At 39.4% G+C, this 22,917-nt stretch overlaps 1 protein-coding gene across 2 annotated transcripts in view; it reads left to right on the top strand.

Annotated features, from left to right (window-relative positions):
* Positions 1-13,353: 13,353 nt before the first annotated feature.
* Positions 13,354-22,917, top strand: part of B3GNTL1 (UDP-GlcNAc:betaGal beta-1,3-N-acetylglucosaminyltransferase like 1) — a 123,807-nt gene continuing 114,243 nt past the window's right edge. For both annotated transcript variants that reach the window (XM_032199681.1, XM_032199680.1), the window contains exons 1-3: positions 13,354-13,416; positions 17,526-17,642; positions 17,768-17,867. In XM_032199681.1, coding sequence (XP_032055572.1) covers positions 13,354-13,416; positions 17,526-17,642; positions 17,768-17,867 — 280 coding nt within the window. The remainder of the gene's footprint in view (positions 13,417-17,525; positions 17,643-17,767; positions 17,868-22,917) is intronic.

Genomic DNA, 22,917 nt, shown 5'->3' with positions numbered 1-22,917 from the left:
TTAGCACTCAGATGTGCACATTTGGAGAAAACAAAATCAAGCAGTGATTAGAGATGGGCTCAAGCTCAGGTCCAGATTTACATTTTCTTCAAAGCACGGCTGTGTTTAGATCTGGGGTATTAAGGACAAAACTCTCCTGCCAAGTTGGGAACCAGCCGGAAGGCACAGTGTAAGGGCACTTTCAGTGGCAGGATTTTGGGTTAAGCACATCTCAGATGAACACGCAAAGCTGGTTTAAACAGTGGGGCAGAGCTAATCTGTTGAAAAGTCTCACTCAGCATTGTGGTCCCGAAGGGAATATATACGGGAGAGCTGCAAACTCCTTGAGAGCCTTGCTGGTCATTACCCAGCCCGTGTGTTGGTTTCGACATGCGTCCCCGTGTTTTGCAACTCCCAGGCAGCTCCCTCTCAGCTGATTTATTTTCACGCTACTCAGCTTGCGGGAGGTGAATCAGGTCCTGTGGCAACCCAGCAGAGCCAGCCGCCAGCGCGGTGGGCAGCCCCTCGCTGCCTGCACGAAGGGAAATCTGAAACTTTGAGGAGGAGGGGGAAGGAGGAGCAGGAGGGTGTTTTCTGGGAAGGCGAAGCCATAGCTAACCAGCACGCATGGCAAGGCAGGAGAGAGAAGAGAGTGGTGTAAGGATTCAAACTAGCCACAGAGAGGACAAGAAAATTAATGCAGGAGTGATACTAAATAGATAGAAATGTAAGGTAAATCCAGCAGACAGACAGGAATAGGCAGAGTAATAAAACAGAGAGAGGATCAGCAGCTGCATGAGCAGAAAATTTTTTAATTTGGTGAGCATGGACAAGTGCCACTTGCTCTCACAAAATTAAAATTAGTAGTGAAAATACTTTCATCCATAATTGCACCCTTCTGATCATTCCTGCTTACTTCTGTTACTACTAATATCCAAGCATAGTTCCTTATACTCTTAAACCACTGCCACTCGCCTCTTGTTTTTCTTGTTTTTGGTTTGCTTGTTTGTTTGTTTTCTGATGGAAAACTTTGGAATATTACAGAAAACAACAGGTATTTAAAGGAAGCTAAGCACATTTTCCTAAAGGAAGCTACAGTTAACTGCATGCCTAAAGTCAAGCTATAGAACAATGAGATTTCAGATGGAAAAGGGTCAATGTGAAGATGGCATTTTAAAGAGCAAGGCAGCATTGCAGAAGTGTTGGCAGAGGGGGCCAGGGAGTGCCGGGAGCAAGGCTGCCACGTAGGCAGCTCAGAAGGAGGCAGCTGCCCACTGCACTGGCAGCTCCTGCTGCAAGCCCAATGGAGCTTCTGCCTCTGGATGTTTGTGTTAGCATCCCCAGCAGCTCCCACCCAAACCAATGCATTTTGCTGTCAGCACAAAACTGAGGCTTAGGTGTTTTCAGTGTCTACTTGTCCCATAAACAGAAAAGGTCTGGAAAACAAATATTATTTTTACGTGTTAACTGCAAGACCTAACATCAAAATAAATAAATGAAAAGTGGAGATGCCCAGACTTGTGATGTGGCCAAACCAGTAGGTGTACCTAAAGTCACACCTATCGGCTCTCAATGCATGAGGGAACGTGAAAACAGTGACACTACCTCTGCAGGCAGTGAAGTTCATTTACCTTGAACACTTAAAAGGTATTTAAGGCAATTCAGTAGTTTGGCCAATATTCAGGTATGGATATTTTATTTTCTAAATTTCTACACTTCAGTTGCTGGCAAATAAATGTTCCTTTGTCCCAGTGGCCTTTATTTCCATCTCATGGGTACACAGCAGGGTAAAGCACAGGACTATCCATCACAGGGGTTGAAGTGTAGCAGCTCGGAGCTCTCTGCTCCCCTGTGTCCCCTGGCACAGAGCACAGCCCCTCTGCAGGACAGGTGGCTCAGCCCAGGTGGGAGCTATTTTGCCTTCTGCAGGTGCTGGCCTCTCCTCACTGGGGCAGACACTCATGGCTACACCAATCTTCATCTAAGCCCCCCAGCCAGCTAAAACACATGCAGGCTGTAGAGGCTAAATAAAACTCTAATCTTGGTCAAGGAGTCTCAGGTAGAATAAGGATTTAATCTCATGCTCTGTGATAGTGATAAAACCGTAGCTTTAGGACACCAAGGACCATTTTCCCTGAACACACAGCTTGGTTTTTATCACACTAAGGGCCACAGCATCACATAGCAATGGTTCCTGTGCTTTTCTCTCCCCATTTGCCCCCTTTCAAACACCTTGAACTGTTAAGCAACATGGCCCAGGCAGACAGGAATTTGCGTTTTACCCTGTGCACATCAAACTGAAAAGCAGTGAAGGGAATCATGTCTGGACCCAAGCAGCCTATTGAGAGGATCAAAAAGGTAACACAAAGCACAAAAGATGGCTAAGAAACACAAATCATTTGCCATCCCACACAGCAATGCTGTCTCAGGACCCGGGGACCCAGGCAGAGGATTTAGTGCCTAAGCCTAGAGACTCCTCTGGGTTGCAGGCATTAACTCATGCTTGCATGCCTGAGACCAGATAAAGCTGAAGTCAAAAACAAAAACCTCTAAGGAGGCCTCAGCATATTGTTGTTTTGGGGATAGTCCTGCGCATTTCATCTACAAAAATTAGTGTTTTCTTTTCATTTCACAATAACCTAGGTATTCAAAAAGCCTGCCAAAAAGTACTCAGAAACTCCGTGTTTAATCTGAGAACTTTTCAAGAGGACCAATTGTTTGTTTCTACTATCTAATGAACATTAATTTCCTGTTTTAGAAAACGTAATTTATGCCACTGGTGAAGCTGATATTTATCTTGATGCATATCCTCTTGGCTGGCTTAGTTTTTCATTTTCTCCATCTCCTCCAGCCTGTGTGCGCTCTGCAACCTGTGGGCTCAGCCTATGCAGTCAGCAGTACCTCAAACCTACTTGCAAGTTTCCAACACGCAGAGAGAGAGCCTGGTAGTAGTCAGTTCTCATAATAAAAACAAAGCTAAAGAGAATATTTGTAACAGTGGCCTGAAAACAAAAATATTTTTTCCTTTCTGTTTCAGAATTTAGACAAAACTAATGCAAGTTACGCTAAACAAATCCAGCCCTTGCCAGGATAAACAAACATTCACAGTGTTGTTTGCTACATGCCTGTCATGAAATAAAGACACTGACATGCATTTTAATGCAACTCTCCGACAAATTGTGAAAAAATAATTGTGCACTGTGTATTCGTTGCTAGGTTACAAGAAGGGAAGAGAATATTTTTGCAGACATGATGAACTAACAAGGTAAATAATTCAACTTAATCATTTGCAAATTTCACACTTAATTTTGAATAGCAGACCTTTTCAGAGCCCAGACCAACCTCAGATCTGATGACAGCAATTTTTTAGATCAAGGTTGACAAGCTCCCATGTGCCACATTTGGCCTATGGAGTAGTTTTAATATGACAAACTTCCCCCAAAACACAGCAGCAGTTTTTCTAGAAAAAGGGCAGTGAGATTTGCATCATTGTTGTTAACAGCACACATATTTTCGTTTCTTTTTAAACTCAGTCACTCACTAAATGAAAGACTTCTTAGTAAGTATTGCAGCATTAGCAGAGAAAAAAAATAAAAGATCTCTCTGTACATATCCAGTCTGTCTGCACAGAGCTCTTATCAGCAACATTCTGGGAGACAGACCACTAATTCTGATTAAAGCAGATCAGGGACTGCCTAACTAATCCATAAATTCCGACATTATTACATATTTGCTTAAGGAAAAACAGTGGATCAAATCACAGAATCAGATGTACACTGCTCCACAAAGTAGGGTCCTTTGTGCTGCTTTGTGGCAGTATTTGCAGGGCAGAGGGAGCTGAAGGAAGGGGCAAAGGGCCACGCATCCCCGGTCCCCTTTAGCACCACCGAGCTCAGCAGCAAGAACACCCCTCCAGAGTCCCGAAAGCTCAGAAGGGAGTCTTTCTATTTTGCAAAGTTTCCAGATAACAAACAATATATCGGCTGAAAGAGTTTTTGATTTTTATTTATTTATTTAGGCAAATAAATAAATTTTTCCTGTTTTTCCTTAGATCAAAGCATGTTTTGGCTACAGCGGCTTCATTAGGCCAGATTACACTGTCATTTAGGTGCCTACAAATGTGACCACAGAATTGCCACGGTGATTAAGTAGGGGACTGAGGATAAGGCAAGTTAAGTTCTCTGTCAAAGTCTCTACTCAGTTCTTTGCAAGACCTTCTGAAAGTCATTTCTCTACATTATGATTCTGAATTTAGCCAGTGGGAAATTCTGAAGATCAATTGACACAAATTCATGTTGCCCTGGCTATTTAGCATTGTAAGAGTAGTGGCAATGGCAAAACAACATGAAAGCCTGAAGGTATGATAACATGCCTTGTTGAGGCTAAAAGTTTTAATACCGCATGTCCCAAGGACAATGGCAAGCCATGAACTCTAATGAAAACTGGCAAGCAATGACGTGTAAATGAGAAGGTATCTTTACGCAGAAACACCACGACGCCAGAATAAATTTTCATATTTTTAGTGGATGTTGTGGTCAACAAAATTTTATTTCTTTTAATGCTTTTGGGAGCAGTACTTGCATATTAATTCTATAGTTTCCTAGCCTGGTAATTTCAGATAGGAACATCCAAAGTATATAAAAACAGCAGAGAGGAAATGTATATATATATATATATATATATATATATATATATACACACATATAGGTATCTTCTGCTTTCTCAGACAGGATTCTGGCTGAAATTCTGATCAAATCCATAAATCCATTCAAGAGTAAAAACAGTAGTGTAAGCTTTGAAGGAAAGGGAAACCTCCCTCCTGTTGATTTCACTAGATAACTCACACTCCCAGGAAGAGCTACAGGAAATCTCTTGTTAGGTATCAAACTTGCTCATTCTTCTCTTCCTTAGCCTCGTGCTCACCAGACTGGGTTGGGCCCTATGGGAACCCAAATGCTTGAACAGACATGAGAATCTGACAGTCTGTATTTCTTTTTCCTAGTGGTAACCTAGCTTATGCTAATTAACATGTCTTATAAGTAGAATTCTAGAGTTCTCATTCATCATTTAGATTGGGTGCTGTTTTTAAATTTTCCTTCTTCTAGACTGCAAGAAGGAGAATACTCTCTTCCATATCGGAAAATTTATCTCTTATCAGTTATCAGACATCTTTTTTTTTAAATCTGTTTTATACAAAAAAAAGATCATTTCAAGAGAGAGGGAAAAAAAAAAAAGTTAAAAAAAAAAAAGTAGAGCTAACACAAACTGTTGATTATCTTTGTATCTGTAGTTCTATTTCATTTCATGCCTCCCTCACTTCACAGTACTATAACCTTTTTGAATTGCCCTCTGTGATATCCACTCCTTCACTGTTGACCATTGCTCACTTATTCATTGCTTGTTGGATCAGCTGGGCACTTGCACAATCAAGCCTTTGTTATGCTTTCAGACAGGCTGCAAGCCACAATATTGAAGCAGCACAAGGACTGTTTCCTCTGCTGGTATTCTTCTTCCCTCGCATTTAGGAAGGCAGCATCCTAAATGCATGGAAATGCACATAAAGCAATTACAGCCATAATTCACTTAACAGTTCTCATTTAACTGGTTACACAATGTCTTTTCCCCTTTAATTGTCATAAGAGAGTGGAATACCCAAAATTATGAAGAGTTTTTGCAAGTTGGTCAACTGAGAAACAAGTACTTGCTTCTTTAAACAGTGCGTTTGAGTGCAGGTTTATTTAATGAATCAGTAGATGATGGCTAGTGATGCACAGTTAGCAGGGATCCTGCAAGAACTGCTCCCTCCAACCAGTTAATTGGCCCAAACAAATTGGAATGTCGCTTTCTAACTAATAAGCACTGACAATAATGGAGAGCAACTGCAGAGATGGTGGGAAGATAAAGGAATGCACATACCAAGGTTCTGCAACAGTATGAAATGTCAAAGTTCAAGTTTACATGCATAATAACCACAACTGACACATGGGTTTTTGGGTGCATAAATAATTTGAGAACCCAAGACGAGGACACTAACAAATATAACTTTATACAGTTGGAGGTTTTAAAACAAAAATTAAATGTTTGTGTGCATATACAGATGTCCTAGTATTTAAATATCCATAGGATCTGTTTCTAGGCCAGTGCTATTGCTGGATTTGGACACCTAAACACCCTTGGGCTCTGTCTCAATAGGCAGAGTATCGGACATAGCACAAGAAGCAATGTTAGCAAAACGTTATTTTTAGCTGATTTCACTTGAAGTCAAGATGAGGATCTTGGCTTCCAAGACGACGAAATTAAATCTCTCTCTCTCCTCTCTCTCTCTCAGTAGGAAAAAAAAAAAAAAAAAAAAAAAAAAAGTACCTTATTTGGGAAGGAAGAGTTTAGATAGAAGTTAAGTAGCTGGGCTGATTATGGAAAGAATAAGAGTATTCAGCAGAAGTAGAGTAAGGATTTTGTCACAGGGAGGGAGAAGCAGAGTCTTTTGTGTATGGTGGTTTATTGCAGGCTCTAATGGCATCAGGATGATGTTACCAAGGAGCTTCTACACAATGAAATAATTTACTGTCATCTCTTATATCCTGCTAGCACAACAATGTGGTCTCCATAGACCTGTCCTAAAGCAGTTGTGATCACCTAATTCCATTTGTAGTGCTCTATCACAGAAGATGTCATAACTTTATCTAAAAAATAAATACATACTTGAAACCATTGTCAGCTTATTCACACAAAATTGTTGTGAATTGGTAATGTTTTTTAAGAGGATTCAGAAAGAGCAGTCAGATCTGTTGAGGTCTGAAGGGCTCCAGGCCTTTCTTTCCTTTCTCACACATCCCAGTGCTGGCAGCTCCCACTGTCCCCAGTGCTGTATGGGGCCACAGCTTCTTCTCTGCTCCCCTGAAGCCCAGGAAAAACTGCAGGGCTGCAGCCCCGAGAGCTTGGGGGTGTCATCACCTCCCGCTCCCACCGCAGCCCCCACTTCCTCCAGCTGGACACAAGGGCCCATGAGGAATGTCGTTGTCATGAGCCTGGATGGGACAGATGAGCTCACTGGGCTGTGCCTCCATCCCTCCCACAGCCCAGGAGCCACATGCACTGCTGGGGAAGAGACTGACAAGGCATCACAGATACCCCTTGAGCAGCTTTTTGGCTTGATCCCAATAGATCTTGGGGCTCCCAGGTTAGCAGCATGCTTGTCAGGCTGCTCAAAAGCCTTCCTGGCCTTGAGACCAGTTACAGTCAGAAAAGCACATACAAATGGGGTAACAGCTTTTCACTGAAAGAGAACAGTTTCCTGTCTTTGTTCTGCTCACATCTGGTCAATTTTCTGACAAGAATTGCATCTTTACTACTCTTTTACAACACACAGCCAATACAGCTCTAAGGGCGTACGCTGCTCACTAAAGTAGCCTTTGTATTATCAGCAGAATTATTAACTTAACTGAAGCTGTAAAATCTGTTTTACTGAAGATGTATGAACATCAGAGAACTTTGAATTTCATAACCCAGGGTGAGTCTGAAGAACTGGCATTTACAGGAACATGGAAAAGCCTTCTTTGCTTGAAAATCAAACAACACTGAAGTGGAATTAATGACAATAAACTATACTTTAAAACCCAGTTTTCAGAGTAGCTTAGCACTTTAAGAATGATAAAAAAAAATATAATAAGATATGATATAATAAGATGTCTTTTATGGGGTAGTATAAAGATTTAAATAACCTATTGAAATCTATTTTTGGTGTAGAGATATTAAGTAAATATTGCCATGTTCTCTAGAGCTATACAATTCTTGTAATATTTTCTTCAGAGGCCTTTGGTTAATCCATCATTCAAAATGTTATTAATTTCCTTTCCTGTCAGTATGTCATATAAAGATGTGCATCCAATACATTGCCTTGTGAATCTCTGCATATTATACACGTCCCAGTTCCTGTTATGTATACATTCCTTTGTAGGAATATGATTTATTTCTTTAAGCACTTTCCCATCTTAAAATGTCAGATGCTTCCTGTCCTTATATACAAAGAAGTTTAGCCTCCCAAAGGTATTGAAGTTCAACAAAATTCTCACTGTGGACAATATGAATTCTGCAGTGAATCCTTGGGAAATATACAATTCCACCTCTTTACCTCAGCTCTCTAGTGTAACTTTATTTCATAAGTGCTTCACACTTCAGTCATCAAGAAGATCAAACAGAGGTATGGCTTTGAAAAACAAAGAACCCAAACTGAACTTTCTAAAAGTTTACTCTTCTTCAAGTAGACACTTTGATTCTCAAGAGTTATCGCTTGTGGTGCACAGGAACTTGTCAAGATTAGGAAAATGGGATTTCAAGGCTAACTTTTATCTATCTTCGTTATCTGAATCTTGTTATCTCTTGTAAATAACATTTTTCCCTCAAATAACTTACTTATAAAACTTTTTCGGTAAGTAAGGAAATTACCATTATTACTTTACTGGGTTTCAGATTGGTTACTTAATAACAAAACCAAACCATATTAACCGAGGTGGTTATACCACAAGCAGTTGCCTATCAGAGGACTTTCTGAAACAGCTTCACCAACTAAAAAGCAAAGATGCTTCATTATTGCATTTTTTAAATGTGGTATCATATAGAAACATTCATTTCAGAAAAGACTGCCAAATGGAAGTCTAGCTTTGCATAAAACTGCTCAGTGTTTGAAGCACTAGGCAAAGAACTTGCTCTGTCGAAGAACCATGCCTCTCCCTTTTCACTGCTGACCTCCTGCCTGTGAGGAATTAAAGCATCTCCAGCCACCATGCCATAAAATCACACTAGCCATAAAGGTATATTCGGCTGCCTAACGTGCAGCAGCTAAGAGAAGCACTCAAACAGAACAAGGAAAAACTTCAGAAAGCTACAGCGTGGCCCAGCAGGCTGATGAGAGAACAAGAAATGAAAGTGCGCACCGGGTGGGATGACTGGCAGCGGTCAAGAAGAGTGTAGGTTTGGGGGTGTGGACTGGTACTGAAATGAACCGTATCTTTCCAGTTCCCCCCCAGAGGTACCTAAGTCCAGTACTCAAGTTAACAGAATATTTATGACATTTGCCAACACAGAAAAACAACCACAGGCTTCTTCAGATTGACTCATTAAAAAAAATATATAAATAAAAAATAAAAAAAAAAGCAACAACAATATCCTCTGTAACGACAGCTAATGTTTCAAGAGAGAAATGCATCACACAACAGCTCTTCTCCTAAGAGCAACATTTTTTTCAGAGAGGTTAATCAAACTCAATATGTCTAAATTATAAGATGTTTTCTTTCAAGCAATTAACCCTGCAATTTCAGCAGAGTGTTTGGAGTCTTGAGTACACAGGGAAATTGGCTCAAACAGGTCCTAGGGACTGGTCCCCACTGGTAGTAGCAAAGGAGGTGAAGGCCAAAGGAAGGCATTAGTAACACTTGTGCAACTCCCTTAACAGGGTGTACACATGTAACTAATTGGAAACCAGTAAACAATTCTGGCACTGAAGCACAAAGCAGATAATCTCACTCACACTACCTCAGTCATTTTCTTCTCATGTGGCTGCCTGGAATAAAACTGCTAAAATACTGTTTCCCTCATGCAGAAAAAGATCTAGGGGATATAATAGATCACAAGCTGATTAGGAGTCAACAGTGTCAAGCCATTGTGAAAAAGGCAAACACTGCACTAAGCTGTGCAAACAGGAGTATGGCTTGCAAGACGTGCAGTAATCCTGCTCTGCTCAGCACTGCAGCAGCCCCAGCGGGAGCACAGGGCCAGGCCCTGGGTGCCCTCCTGCAGCCGAGATACGAAGGGCCAAGAGAGAGTCCAGAAGAGAGATGAGAATAAACAGAGGTGTAAAACACCGCCGGTGAGGAAAGACCAAATGAATCCAATGCATATAACCTAAACAAGAGAGGGGAATGTAACAACAATTTGCAAACACATAAATCACGGCTGCGGAGGGGAAGGGAGCAACTTGTTCCCTTTGTGCGAGGTGGATAAGGAACAAGAGATTTGGGATAGAGTTTGCAAGGCCTAGCAGGCAAAGGAGGGGTTAATGGAGGCATTAGTGAGAAAGCAGCTGAGAAGGCACACAGCTGCAGGGGAGAGAAACACTCAGGAGAGGGCTATCAGAGGACTCTTAAGGAGGGGGTCCTCAGGCACTCTTAGGGGGAGAGGTGCAGGGTTGGAGGGTGTTGGGTTGTGTCTCTTAGTGGGTTGGTTTAAGAGATTCTATTCTTATCTTTGGCAGGTTATCGGCTTAGCCTAGTCTTTTGCATTGATTTGGTGTGTTTGATTATGACAGTAGGCATTCTTTTTAGGTCTCCAAAAAAGTGGTGTAGGATGCTAAGTCTTTCCTTAAATAAAATAAAATAGAGCTTTCAACATTTGGTCTAAAACGTGATCAGAGTGCTGAATCTACTAAAGGAAGAGAAAGAGGATGATTTTTGCCTAAGGGAAAATATTTTGGTTCTTACTACTACCGAGGGACTTCAGCTGAGGAACTGTACCATGAGGGCTGAAGACCTTTTTCAGGGAATGGAGATGGCTAGCAAGTGGCTTCTATATAAAAGGGAAAATGTTAAGCAAGAGGTTCAGGCTTACTAGCTCTGAAACTAGGAGGTGATGAGTTCCAGGATCTTTTTGCTGGGGGGGAGGGGGAGGACGGAACGGGACGCAAAGATCTTAACCTGGCACACTTCAGGGGGCTTTGAAATCACAGTAAGATCTAGGTCAGATATCAGGAAATTCTTTCTAAGGGTAAAGATAGCAAGGATTAGAATAAATTGTCTGAGGATGTTATGAAACCTCCATTATTGAAGGGAAGACTTTGAGAATAGGGTGGTAAGTAGCTGTGAGGGAATTATAAAGCTGATCTTATCTCAGGGCAGTGGGACTGCTAAATGAGCTTCTGAGGTCCCATTCTGCTCTATAGTGCTATAACCAAGAATATTGCATCTCTTTTGTTGCCACTCAACTGTGATGGTTTATGAAAATAACAGCATTTTTTGGAGGCTAAAAGCATTCTTTGAATAGAAGTGGTTTCAAAACTATCTCTAGGCTGAATATTTTACCTACTTTATTGAATGATTCTTTCAACATGGTGTACTCTGGGACTATTACTGAAGCTTGTAAATTCAGAGGCAAATGTGTTAGAAGAAACCCCTGTACTTGCTTATTCTGTCTCTCCAATAAATATAAAAGTTGCCATTCTCTACAATACCAAACATCTTTGTACAGATAATCTCCACTCCCCCCCCCCCCCCCCCAGGTTAGCTTGTCCTTTGGAGAAGGACTCAACCCAAGATTATTTGCCCTAAATAACCCTATAGTGATACCCTACAGGAACAGTGTTTTAGTTTTTTTTTTTGTTTTTTTTTTTTTTTAAATTTCCAGTGAAATCAATTGATCTGTGCTTACAACTCTCTATGTCTAAATTGTTCATGCTATAACTAGTCTGTGCCATATTTGAAGTGACAGAGTAATGAAAACAAGGTTACTTCCTAGATATGTCTTTCCACCAAGATAAGAAAAAAAATCTATTTGATAGCTGAAGTGTTCAGAACTTGCAAGCTTGCAGTAATGATCCTAAAGAGATGATCAGAAATAAAGCTGAAGACAAGTATAAGGAGACATTCTTTGATTCTGTAGCACTTCTAGTTGAAGCAAATATTTGCGTGCTGTTCCCTACCACTGTGAAAATTTTCAAAGTAAAGCAATTGGAAGTACAACTAGGCTCAAAGCATTTATGCTCGCTTCTAAATAAGTCTGTCATGGCAGCATTAGGAGACCTCTTTTCATTCTGACCCACATGAAAGAAGAATAGGCACTGAAACAATGAACTGTTGTTTTGAAAACAACTTAGTTGCCCAAGAACACAGAAATTCCTGGTAGGTTTTCAAAAGCCAGTTAGGTAAAGGCTCTCAGAGTGGAAGTTAGACGCCTAGGTTGTATTGAAGTCCCATGGAACAATTTTTTCATGTTTGTGGGCCTTTAAAATTCTGTCCAAAAACCTCCAACATAAGAATCCCATTTTAAGTAACTTTATTTAGTTACCCTCTGTGGTCAGCTACAGAATATAACTTAGAAGACATTTCTGGTGGTTTTGATGGGTTCTCTTTCCTTGGGGAAGGAAGCAAGGGGTTTGCTCTGGGTTTTGTAGGCTGGTTTGCATAATGAGGCCTTGGTCTCTGACTGGAACTTTTGTTTGGTTCAGCGTGAGTAAAGCAATACTCTTCTACACTTTCTTAGATAAAGCAAGGCATGCAGGCAATGTAAAAGCGCTAGCAGTCTTTGTCGCCAGAAAAAAAAAGAAAAAAAAAAAAAAAGAAGAAATGATCATATTTAGCGATGCTGTTCACAGCGAGATTAAACCAAAGCTAGATGGAAAGAAGCTGTGTAGATAATTTGAAATAGATTCCGAGGATGAATTACTGCTTGGCTGTCTTCCGCACCTCCTCAGTTCTCAGATTTGTGTGCCAACAAACATTTTAAGATAACTCTGCTCTGTTTGCTCCTTGAATTGTCTAGCTGTTTAACAGGCTCTTCAGATAAACAGGGGATAATCTCAGGATTTTGCTCGACAAAGATTGCTTTGTGCAAATTTTAAAAATTCTGAATAGGTTGTTGTACAGGGCCTGGTCTCGCGCTCCCTTTTAGTTGTGAGTACTTTCAAGGGAGTAAGTGGTTGCACAGTCATGGCTGGAGTAAGTAAATGATCAATAATGATATCATTACCATTAATTTCTGTTGTTTTTTAAAGGTTATTAAAAATACAATGGTAGCACTGAACAGGACAGTCTTAACCCAGGAAAGTACTAAAGACAGACACGGCGAACAAACTGAATTAAAGAACATGTGGGAAAGTGCAGATATTTATTTAAGACGTTTATTTAAGACATCAGCGCGTCCCCACACCGGCCCTTCAGCTTTGGTACCACGGGGCCAGCACACCCCTTGGAGCAACCCCACACACGAGCAGCAACGCTTGTAAACTTCAAGACAGGCGACAGAGAGCCGGCGGCGGCCGGGGCAGCCCTCACGGGCCGGGCTCAGCCCCGGGACCGAGCCGAGCCAGGCCGGGCCCCGCTCCCCTCAGCGCCTCGCTGCTCGCCGTCTCCTAGAGCGGCGCGCCCCGCCCCGCCGGCGCTTCCGGCCTCTCTGCAACCGCCCTCATCTATCGTTGGTCCTCCGGGCCGTGGTGGCTGCACCGGGCCTGAGGGGACGGGGGGGGGGGGGCTTGGTGGCGGCCCCGGCGCTCGGCCGTGAGGAGTGTGGGGGGGGGCATTGCAGCGGGGCCGGTCCTGAAGAGAAACGGCCTCCCGCCCTGCCGGGAGCCCCCGGGCAGCCCCGCCTCCCCCCGGGGGCGGAGGGGCCATGGCGGAGGCGGGGGGCGCGGCCGGGAGCCCCCCGGTGGGGCCGGGCTGCGGCGTGCAGGTGGTGCGTGGGGCTGGGGGGGCTCCGGGCCTTCGTCGGGGTCGGGGGGGCTGAAGGCAGAGGGAAGGGTTGGGAGGGGCTGTGGGGGAAGGCAGAGGGGTGGGTGTGCAGGGGCAGTGGGATGGGTTTGGAGGGGCTGTGAGGGAAGGCAGCCTCGAGACCTGGTTGGCCTTAGGGAGTGAGGCGCTGGGCACGTTTGGTTACCTGGGTTTGAAAAGAGAGCCTTAAAACTTTCCTACAGAGCTCTTTCTTCTCCCTGGAAGGTTTTGTTTTTAATTAGTTTTTCTTTAGCAAATATATACACGTACCCAAACGTATACAAGTACCGCAGATACGGTCTGGCAGCAATTTATATTTAGGTTTAGCGAGGCAAACGTACTGGTCCTGAAAAAAAGCAAAATAACACAGATTATTAGGCAAGTGAAAATGAAGAACTTCACAGAATCTCAGAGTCTAAAAGCAGGTCAAAGCTTGTGTCCTAAAAATCATCCTGGGTTCATTTAAAGTATCCCATGCATGAGGTTTGGCAAAACCAGCTGATTTCTGCCAACAACCCTGAGTTTTTAAAGGGTTTGGAATGCTAATATGAAAACTATCATTTAAGAATAACAGTTTCTGACTTATGTAAAATCTTCAATGGTGTTAAAATGATTTAAAAAAAAATTATTTTCCACATTCACATACTGAGATTGGTAGGAGCCAACGTGAACTGGAATTTGCTGAAGCTGAAAATAACATTTCACTTTGGGGTTGTTTATGGTGTATGCCCTCAATAGAGGAGGTAACACCAGAAACGAGGTTTCTTGGGTGTAAAAGTGAGTTGCGCAGTTTCTGTCACTTTTTTTTTTTTTAACTCACATGTCTCCAACCTTGTGATCGTTGTATTGTTTTTCAGTAGCGTAGCTGAGGGAAGAGTTATGTTGTTGAGTAATATATTTGTAGAAGAAACAGGGTTGAAGTATCTGCTAATCAGTTAGCATTCTGTCATTTTTCCATACATCAAAACTCACTTAGTAGAGCAACCATGAATCATCTTCAGCTTAGTCAGAGCAAAATGACTTCACTGAAACCACCTAAAATCACTTCAGGCCTTATTCTAGAACTTTGAAGTCCAGAGGAAATCAGGTAATGTCACAATGCTCCAATCCAGATCAGGTTCATAATGCTGTATTTTAACTGTTGTGCTTGGCCATTAGGCCATGAAATGCTCCTCTGCTGGATTTCGCTGTAAGTCAGTCTCAGGTAATAAAAGAATAATTTGGACTCAGTTGTCACTCAGTTGACCTTGTAATGACAAAAACACATTAGTTATGTGCAATTTATTTAAAGGAGCATTACGTGTATTTGTCGTTCTCTGTTGTGACAGTTTTAAAATATAAAAATGCTGCAAAGAGAACTCAAACAATAACCTGTGCTGTGAGTGGGCAGTGGTAGTTAGCATCAACTGAGCGAAAGGCTTTAAGACATTAGGAAAACTGTGTTCCAGGTCTCCCTTAGAGACCTGCTTTTAGAGATTGCCGTAGCAAGGCTGGTGTTTCTCACTGGAGACTGTGATTTGTCAGCAGTGACAGAGCTGTTGCTGGTTTTGTCCTGGGACAGAGCATCTAGACAGGATCTCTTCAGGCTACTACCAGATGACTTTTTTCTACAAATCTGCACCCGTACATGAAATATTGTGCCCACGTTCACGTTTTTCCCTTTTTAAATGAACCAAGGAGACTGGAGTGCTTTGGTACAGTCACACAATGGTAAAAGTCAGTTTATAGGTACCCAGCTTAGGGCAAGTGCCAACTACAGCTTTTAAGCCTGGCTACAAATGTACAAATGAACTAGAGAGAAGTGAAAAGTTAAACTCTGTGGTGTATTTCTCTTTGGCCTAAAAACAAAACAAGAAAAAAAACACAAATGCAGAAGAACAGTAAACTAAGAACAGTAGAACCCAAGGAATTTCTTTACTACTGTGTGTTAGTAGTACTCAGGCATTTTAATCATATTGCGGTGTGCAGTTATTTGTATGGATTTGTTAATTTTTCAAGTTTTATGTGGAAGCATCAGCAATTCAGTGCTGTACCATATTTTGCCAGGCACGTAGCTTTCCGTTGCTGTGACAGTTGTGTGAAAGTAGAACTTGCTCACAGGAAAATGTTCAAGAGCATGCTAATCTGTTATTAGTTGCTCTGTTGAGATCAGAGTTGGTGACCTCAGGTATTTATGGATTGCTTCTATCTGTGCTGCCGTTGAAGTACTGCTTTTACTGTTTTCAGTTCAAGCTGAGCAGAAAAGTCCTTGAATGATGATTTGCACTGCCGCTCTGACTGAAAACAGGAGCTCACTATGGAAAAAAGTAAAGAAGTTCCAGTTTTACAGTTTTCAAACCAATGTCAAGCCAGTTTGTGACGGTATAGTCAAAATTGTACCAAGTTAGGTAATTTAAAAAAAAAAAAAAAAAAAAGATGAAGAATCAGTGGCTATTCTGAATGTACAAAACTGCATTGGAAAAAATGGAGAATGCTCTTCTTTCTGAATGAATATGTTAGATTGATTAGCATGACCATTTAGGGGCTTATTTTAATTGCAATCTAAGCGTAAGGGATATTAAAATCCTGAGCAATTTGGATGTATTGGTTTAGGATCTCAGGCCTGCTTATTTTTTGAAGTCTAAATGCACTATTGAGCCATACTTATGAAATAATCTTTTTTTTTTTCTTTGTTGTATTTTTTTGTATTCAACTTGACTTTTTTTTTTTTTTTTTTTACTTTGTCCTTATTTTACTTGCTTATCTCTCTACAACAGGTCAAAGACTTTCTTTGCTTAAAAATGTAGATACCTTTGCCTCTACTTGTTTTAAATACCCCTTTTTCCTGTCACAACATCCTGCCAAAAATCAGGATGTTCATTCATTTTAGACCAGTATATATATTTTTTTATTTTGCTGTGCAGTGCTGTTAAGCTTTTTATTTGTTAGTCATTGTTACTGTACATTGTACTCTGCGATATCTGAGTGTACATATATTGTACTGTGTATAAGAAAAAAAAAAAGAAAAAAACAGTATGCACAATAGCTCCTAATGTGTGCATTTGTGTGTGTTTGCCAGATCTGTAAGAAGTCCATTTCAGTGCTCTTCTGGTAGCTTCTCAAGATTCTCACGTGCTCACAGTAGGAACTAATCGTCTGGTTCTTCCAAGTGTGTGTTTATGGTTACACCACATGATAAGGACTAGAGTTCTGTTTCTAGGAACTTCTTAAAATGTCCTGTGAGGCTTTTTACAGGTTACTTGGGCTCTTTGTCTTAAATTCTCCATCTGTTATAAGGCACCTTAGCAGGTACTGGTTTGGCCTCCCCCTTTACGGACATTGCCAGTGTACTGTTACTGCGGCAAATTTCCTAGGACTGGCATGCTGTGAATGGAAGGTATTCTTTTTTCAAGATACAGAAACAATTTTGGGGGTTAAAAATGAGAATACTGATGAGTACTTAAACAGAGAAATCCCTCATCTGTGATTTCTAACCAATTTTAAAATGAAGATTTCAGATAAGTTTTCACACAATGCTTATGGGGCTGAAACAACAGAAGCTATAGGAGGAAAGCCTGTAATTGAAATGAGAGACTAAGGAACTATGTCATAAGTCATCTTCTAATGTTTTTTATATCAATTTTAGATAAAACCATTTAAAAAACTTGTCTAGAGTCCAAGGATTCAGGCTGCACATACAACATCTCCAGTTAGGTAATAAGTCAGAAGAAAAATTGATGAGTAAGATCTATTAATGGAAGATAGAAGCAAAGAGTGTCTTATGAAATGTAGGAATACTGGAATCAAGTTAGTATAGTTTAATCAATGGCTTGTTAGCATTTTTTGTTCAGTAGTCTCTTGTTTCCTTGGAGATCTACCAAAAGTAGAACTCAGAAAATGTGAAGTTTGAGAGAGGTGAAAGCAAATCATGTATTTAAAAGGAAAATAAAGGTACCTTGCCTACTTCCATATTCTTGTGATCCCTTTTTGGTGAAAGTTAGTTTCAGAAAGATCTGGCACTTCTCTTTTTTAATGAATATTCTTGTAGTGTAAGGACAAAAAATAGTGTTACTGACTTTTTCTGTTTTTTTGTAGTCTGTCATTGTGCCTGTTCACAATAGTGAATGCTGGTTAGATGAGTGCCTGAAATCTGTCTGGGAACAAGATTTTAAACAAACGATGGAGCTGTCAGTTTTTAATGATGCCAGCAAGGTATGTTTCAGACCTTATTGAAAATGCTGTCCAAGTCAATACTGTCTCTGACAGAAATTTTTATTTGGGCTGTTTGGTTCACCACACAAAATAGAATAGCTGCACCTCTGTCATCATTTTTCTAGGACAGTTCAGCTGAAATCATTGCAAAATGGAAGATGAAGTTGGAAGATGCTGGTGTTCCAGTAATTATCGGTAGCAATAATTCATCTCAGCCTCGAGGAGGTATGTAACTTAATAGTGATTTTTTTTTTTTTTTAAAGAGTTAGGTTGCTATGATAGACAACACTGTTTTACTTCGAGAAGTGTCTTAGTAGCCACTTGTATTGCAATGGAAAAAAAAAAACACATTGGACACGGAGGTCTGGAAAACAAAAACTCATTCCAATTTAGAATTTGGCCCTGTTGTTTTTGGCTCCATAAGATTTGTTTATATGGCCAGGAAAGAAGAACTTGGCTTGATACTTATTCTCTACTCAGCAAAAGAATTTTGTTTAATTGAAGTGTACACAATGTTGTTAATGCTTACAATTTTACTGTGGCTTTCTGATATCTGATTTATCTTCAGAAGATATGTCTTAAGAAAAAAGAAATACAAGATTTCTTACATAATAATTTAAAAATCATTTAAGTGCTTGTCAGGATTGTAGAGCAGACCCTGAAAATGTGAAATAAAGACTAACAAGCAAAATTATGTGAAAAGGTTTATTTTCCTCCTGAATCTCAGTCTTGCTTCTCAGTCACTTGAACGATTTCCCCCTTTCCCAAGATACATTCCTTGGAGTAAAGTCCAACTTTATAAACAACGCAATTTAATTAAAAGTCACAGATTTTTATTTTTATTTTTTACTTATTAATGGCTGTGGAAAAACTTGGCCATGTTCTGTAATGTGGAGATTGCAGGTTTCTTACTGCTGCCATTGCAAAACTCTACTGATTTAAAACAGTTAAATTTGTGGTCCAAGCCAAATGGAGAGGTGGTTCTGGGGTTTTGCAATTGGGCTGTAAATAACAATCATGTTGAATTATGAAGTACTTTGCTGCAGGATGAAGATACAGATGGTGGGATATGAACTGTAAAACTTCTATGTTTTTAATTTTAATCTCAGTCTTTTTGTCAGAAGTGGAGGAAAAGCCAGTGTTTGCTTTTGTTAAAGGGGCAGAGGCCTGGGGTGAAATGGAAAATGCATTTTTGATACCACTTTGATCAGATCAAAACAGAGCTTTAAAACAAGTTTTGATGTGGGAGCTAAAAACTCACACTAAAACTCCTTGGTATTTACACAAGAGGCTAAACCAATATGTGCAGTGAGCTACCTGACAGGTCCGTAGTGGGATTCCCTATTGATTTACATGCTACTGCAAATTGCATTTAGCCACTGGAAGAGATAACAAACAAATATCGCTATCATTTTTTTTCTTCTTTTTTGTTTGTTTTATGTTTGGGCTTTTTTTTAAGCAGACAAGCTTGCTAAAATGTAAAATAGAAATGAAAGTATGTTGCTCTTTGAAGAAGCAGATGTTGAGTGGCATTAAAGTTGGAGGATCACGACTGTGTTCTGAAGATCAATAAGAGGACGAAGCAAACAGAACACTGCTCATATTTTTATGGGAGCTGTAGATAGAATATTTCTGTCATTCTAGGCTTTGTGACAATGAGTAGCCAGGTAGGAATTAATATAAAATTTCATCAAAATTTGTGTCTTTCAAGATAATCTCAATTAAGAGACGCATTTTGGAAACACTGTAACACAACATCTGGTAAGCTTGTTTTTTTTAACACAATATCCTGTTTGTAACTGAAAAGAAACCCAGATTTATAGACCAGTCAAATTGGTCTTACTATGGAAAAGCCCAGTTCTGTTTCAGAAGGCTTAATTTTCATCCCATTGTTGAAACACAAATAACTACGAGTTTCTGAACTGAATTCATCTGTGACTTGGTGTAGGCCCCTGGCTTTATTTGCTTTCATTTCCTTTGACTATAGACTTCTTTAAAGCTTTTTTTTTTTTTTTTTTTTAAACAGTTGTCAGACCTAGCAGTACTGAAGTATAGCAACATATCTGTTACTATAAGTAATTTTAATGTTTTAACCTTTCTAGCGTGATCTGTTGTTGTTTTGACAGTGCAGCTTGTAATATAAGCACTGTTGAGCTGGTGATGAGACAAGGTTGGTAGAGCAAATACTTTTGGGCAACTGATATGCTGGAGTTAAACAATGTAAAGAATTTCTTGTATTCCAGGAAGCTTATTTATTTTCCTTTTTTTCCACCTTAACTACTGGGTGATCTGTCTTCTTTAAAATCTTACCTCTTTTAGTAGCTGATGATCTAAAAAGCTAAGGAGGTTGTGATTTATTGTTAATGCCATCTTGTTATATAGTTTCCATTTTAATAAAATATTTCCTATGTATAAAGTCTTGTTCCAAATAGACTTGTATTAATGGCATGTGTAAACTAGTTGTAGTTTTCAAGAACACAGGTGCAAGGTTTTGACGATAATTTATGGTAATACTCCGAAGTCAGTTCACCTTTGCACTCTAGGAAACTGAAACTAAGTTTGAGTTGTGAACTTCAATGAGTATCTTGTGCCATTAAAGAGAGATGTCAGATTAATTTTTGTTTTAACGTGTATTTGCCAGTATTAGGATAGCTGAAACCTGAACAAATCTTTAAGAAATTGTTGGAAGGGGGCACAGCTGTGAGCATTGTTTTAAATAATAGTATGAAATGCATAGTTCTTTTTTTTTTTTTTTTTTTAAATAAAAAAAGCTTATTCATGTGGAAGTCACTCTCAGGTCACCATTAAAATGAGGACATCTTTTCTTCATGGTTGTTACATTTTAGGAGCAGGTTACTTGAAATCCATAGTATTTGTTTGCTTTCAGTGATTTACTTTTATTATGTTAAGGACTAGTTACAACTGTAAGGAGTCTTTCCTTTAATAGAAGATGCTTTAGTACAGAAACAATGTACTAGTCAGGCTTCACATCTTCAACTATTTACACAAGATTAGGATTTATTTCTGATTCTTTTCTAACATGTAAAAGAAAGGGGGGGACCTAGAAAAAAAGAAAGGGTCACTCGCCTAAAAAAAGGAAACCTTTTTCTTTCCAAGAGTAAGGAATGTTAATATCTCACTGAGGCTTAAGTTTTTACGGTTGTAACCATGGTAACAGGCTCTTTTCACCAAGTAAGCAGGCCTTACAAAACTCAGAGACCTGGCACAAACATTTGATTTTCTTCAGTAGAGTAATATTAAAGAAATTCTTTAACTCATGCCAAACATAGGATTCATTGTGGTGAAAACTTTTTAATATCTAGTTTCTTCTACAGGGAATTATATCTCATTTTAATAGTTTTTTAAATATGCATATTCTCTATTTAAAAAAAAAAAGCTAGCATAAGAAAAGCTTCAGGATGGTTTCTGTTTTAATCTTAATATATATTTTCCAACTCTTTTTCATAATGAATATTTAATACTTCAGATTTTTTTTTTTAAGTGTTTCTATTTGAAAACAAGATCTGAGGTATTTCAGAAAGTTCATGTAGTAATATTACTGTCGTCTTGTAGTTGTCTTTGAATCTGCTTCACTTTTTTCTTCGTTATTGATTCCTTGGACTTTGTTAGTTTATACTGAAGATGGTTGAAATGTTGGAGTGTATACTAATGGCAGGATTGAAATGTAAATACAGGCTGCTTTACAGCTGGTAATGGTATATCCGAGTATTGATTTGATTGATGTTGGGTCAAATTTTGTTCTATCCTGTACTTTTTCCTCTTTCTTTAGTAGGGACCTCTGCAGTATTATGGTTTTTCTTGTTTGGCATGTTCAGACCTGCTAACTTTCATCAGTTGTTTCCTACTAAAATCACTCATGCCAGCATCCAGCTCTGCTGTTGTGTGAAGTACTGACTTTGCCAGCTGCTTTTTTACTGCCAAAAGAAAAAGAGAATGAGAGTAACTGTATATATGAGATTAGATATTCATACATGTATAAAAAGTTGTATGTAAATATGCTTTAAGGTAATAAATCTAAGAAATCTATGGAGAAGTTAAGGTAACTCAAAGACACCCACAAAGTGAGAATTAAAATACTTGAAATACATAAGAATAAAACAGTTACAAGGAAGAGCCTTTATCAGTACTGTTGCTTTGGCAGTTGATCTAATGTTCCTTTGAGGCAGTAAGAAATGCAGTCATAAGTCTTTTTCTTTACTTGGACAACTTAGCAAGATAGCCAAGGAGCAAGTGTATTAAACTAAGTGAACCTTTGAGCCCAGTTAAATTTGTTTCCTGAGCAAACTTAAACATGGATCTCACAAAAAGAACAGAGAAAGCTTTTGAATTTTTTGAAATGCCAAATCAGGAACTTAAGGAATAATAATATTTAAAACTACCCGACTCCATATCATGGTGAGACATGGCTTTATCTTTCCAGTTTTCCCTTTAAAGAATAATAAAAATCAACACAACAGTATTAAATATCATTGCATCACATGGTTAGCAAGCATATCAGAGCAATCTTGAGCTGGATTCTCTGAGTGAGTTTCAGAAATAGTTTAAATAAACCTTAAATGATTTTATATATACATATATATATATATATATATATATATATATATAAAAACAAATAGAATTTCTATAGGGTTTTTCAGAATAATACGATATAGCATGGTCTTTTCTTGTAATGCTGTCTGTAACAAGAATTCAAAGACCAGAATGTACTTAGGCCTTGTCTACGTATAAAAAGTGATCCCAGGTAAACCAGCTCATACTTCTTCCTCATAGATGTGTTTCCATTTCTGAACTCACCTCGCTGCTGGTTGCTGCAGTTCCTTCCTTACCTTTGGTCGTGCATTCCTGCTCTTCCCTCCTTTTTTTTTTTTTTTTTAGCTTTGTTGCTTGTTTGACCCTCCAGTGCTGTCCAGTGCTGCTTCAGAAATTAAGCTGACAAAAAAGTTTTCTTCTAGTTCAGCTTCCTGAAATGGCATGGTAGAAAAGCCTGGATTGTCATCTGACTGAATTTATATTTTAGGGTTGTCTTCCAGAGATGGTATAACATGTTATGGTATAAATAAGACAAATTTGTGCTTTTTGGACATGTACTCTCCTCCTTGCATAACATTGATTTTTCTCTAACTTCCTAATGAGACTTTTTTTGTTTTAATTTTTGTATTTGCTTCCTTTGTATTTAACATACAAAATGGAACAGAACTGTTTTTGTGTACTGAGGACTTGGCCCCCAGGTAGGGAAAACAAGTTGACTAGCAGT

This window comes from Aythya fuligula, chromosome 18, assembly GCF_009819795.1.
Source record: "Aythya fuligula isolate bAytFul2 chromosome 18, bAytFul2.pri, whole genome shotgun sequence".
Taxonomy (NCBI): domain Eukaryota; kingdom Metazoa; phylum Chordata; class Aves; order Anseriformes; family Anatidae; genus Aythya; species Aythya fuligula.
The sequence above is the reverse complement of the archived record's forward strand: the minus strand, read 5'-3'. Positions and strand labels throughout refer to the sequence as shown.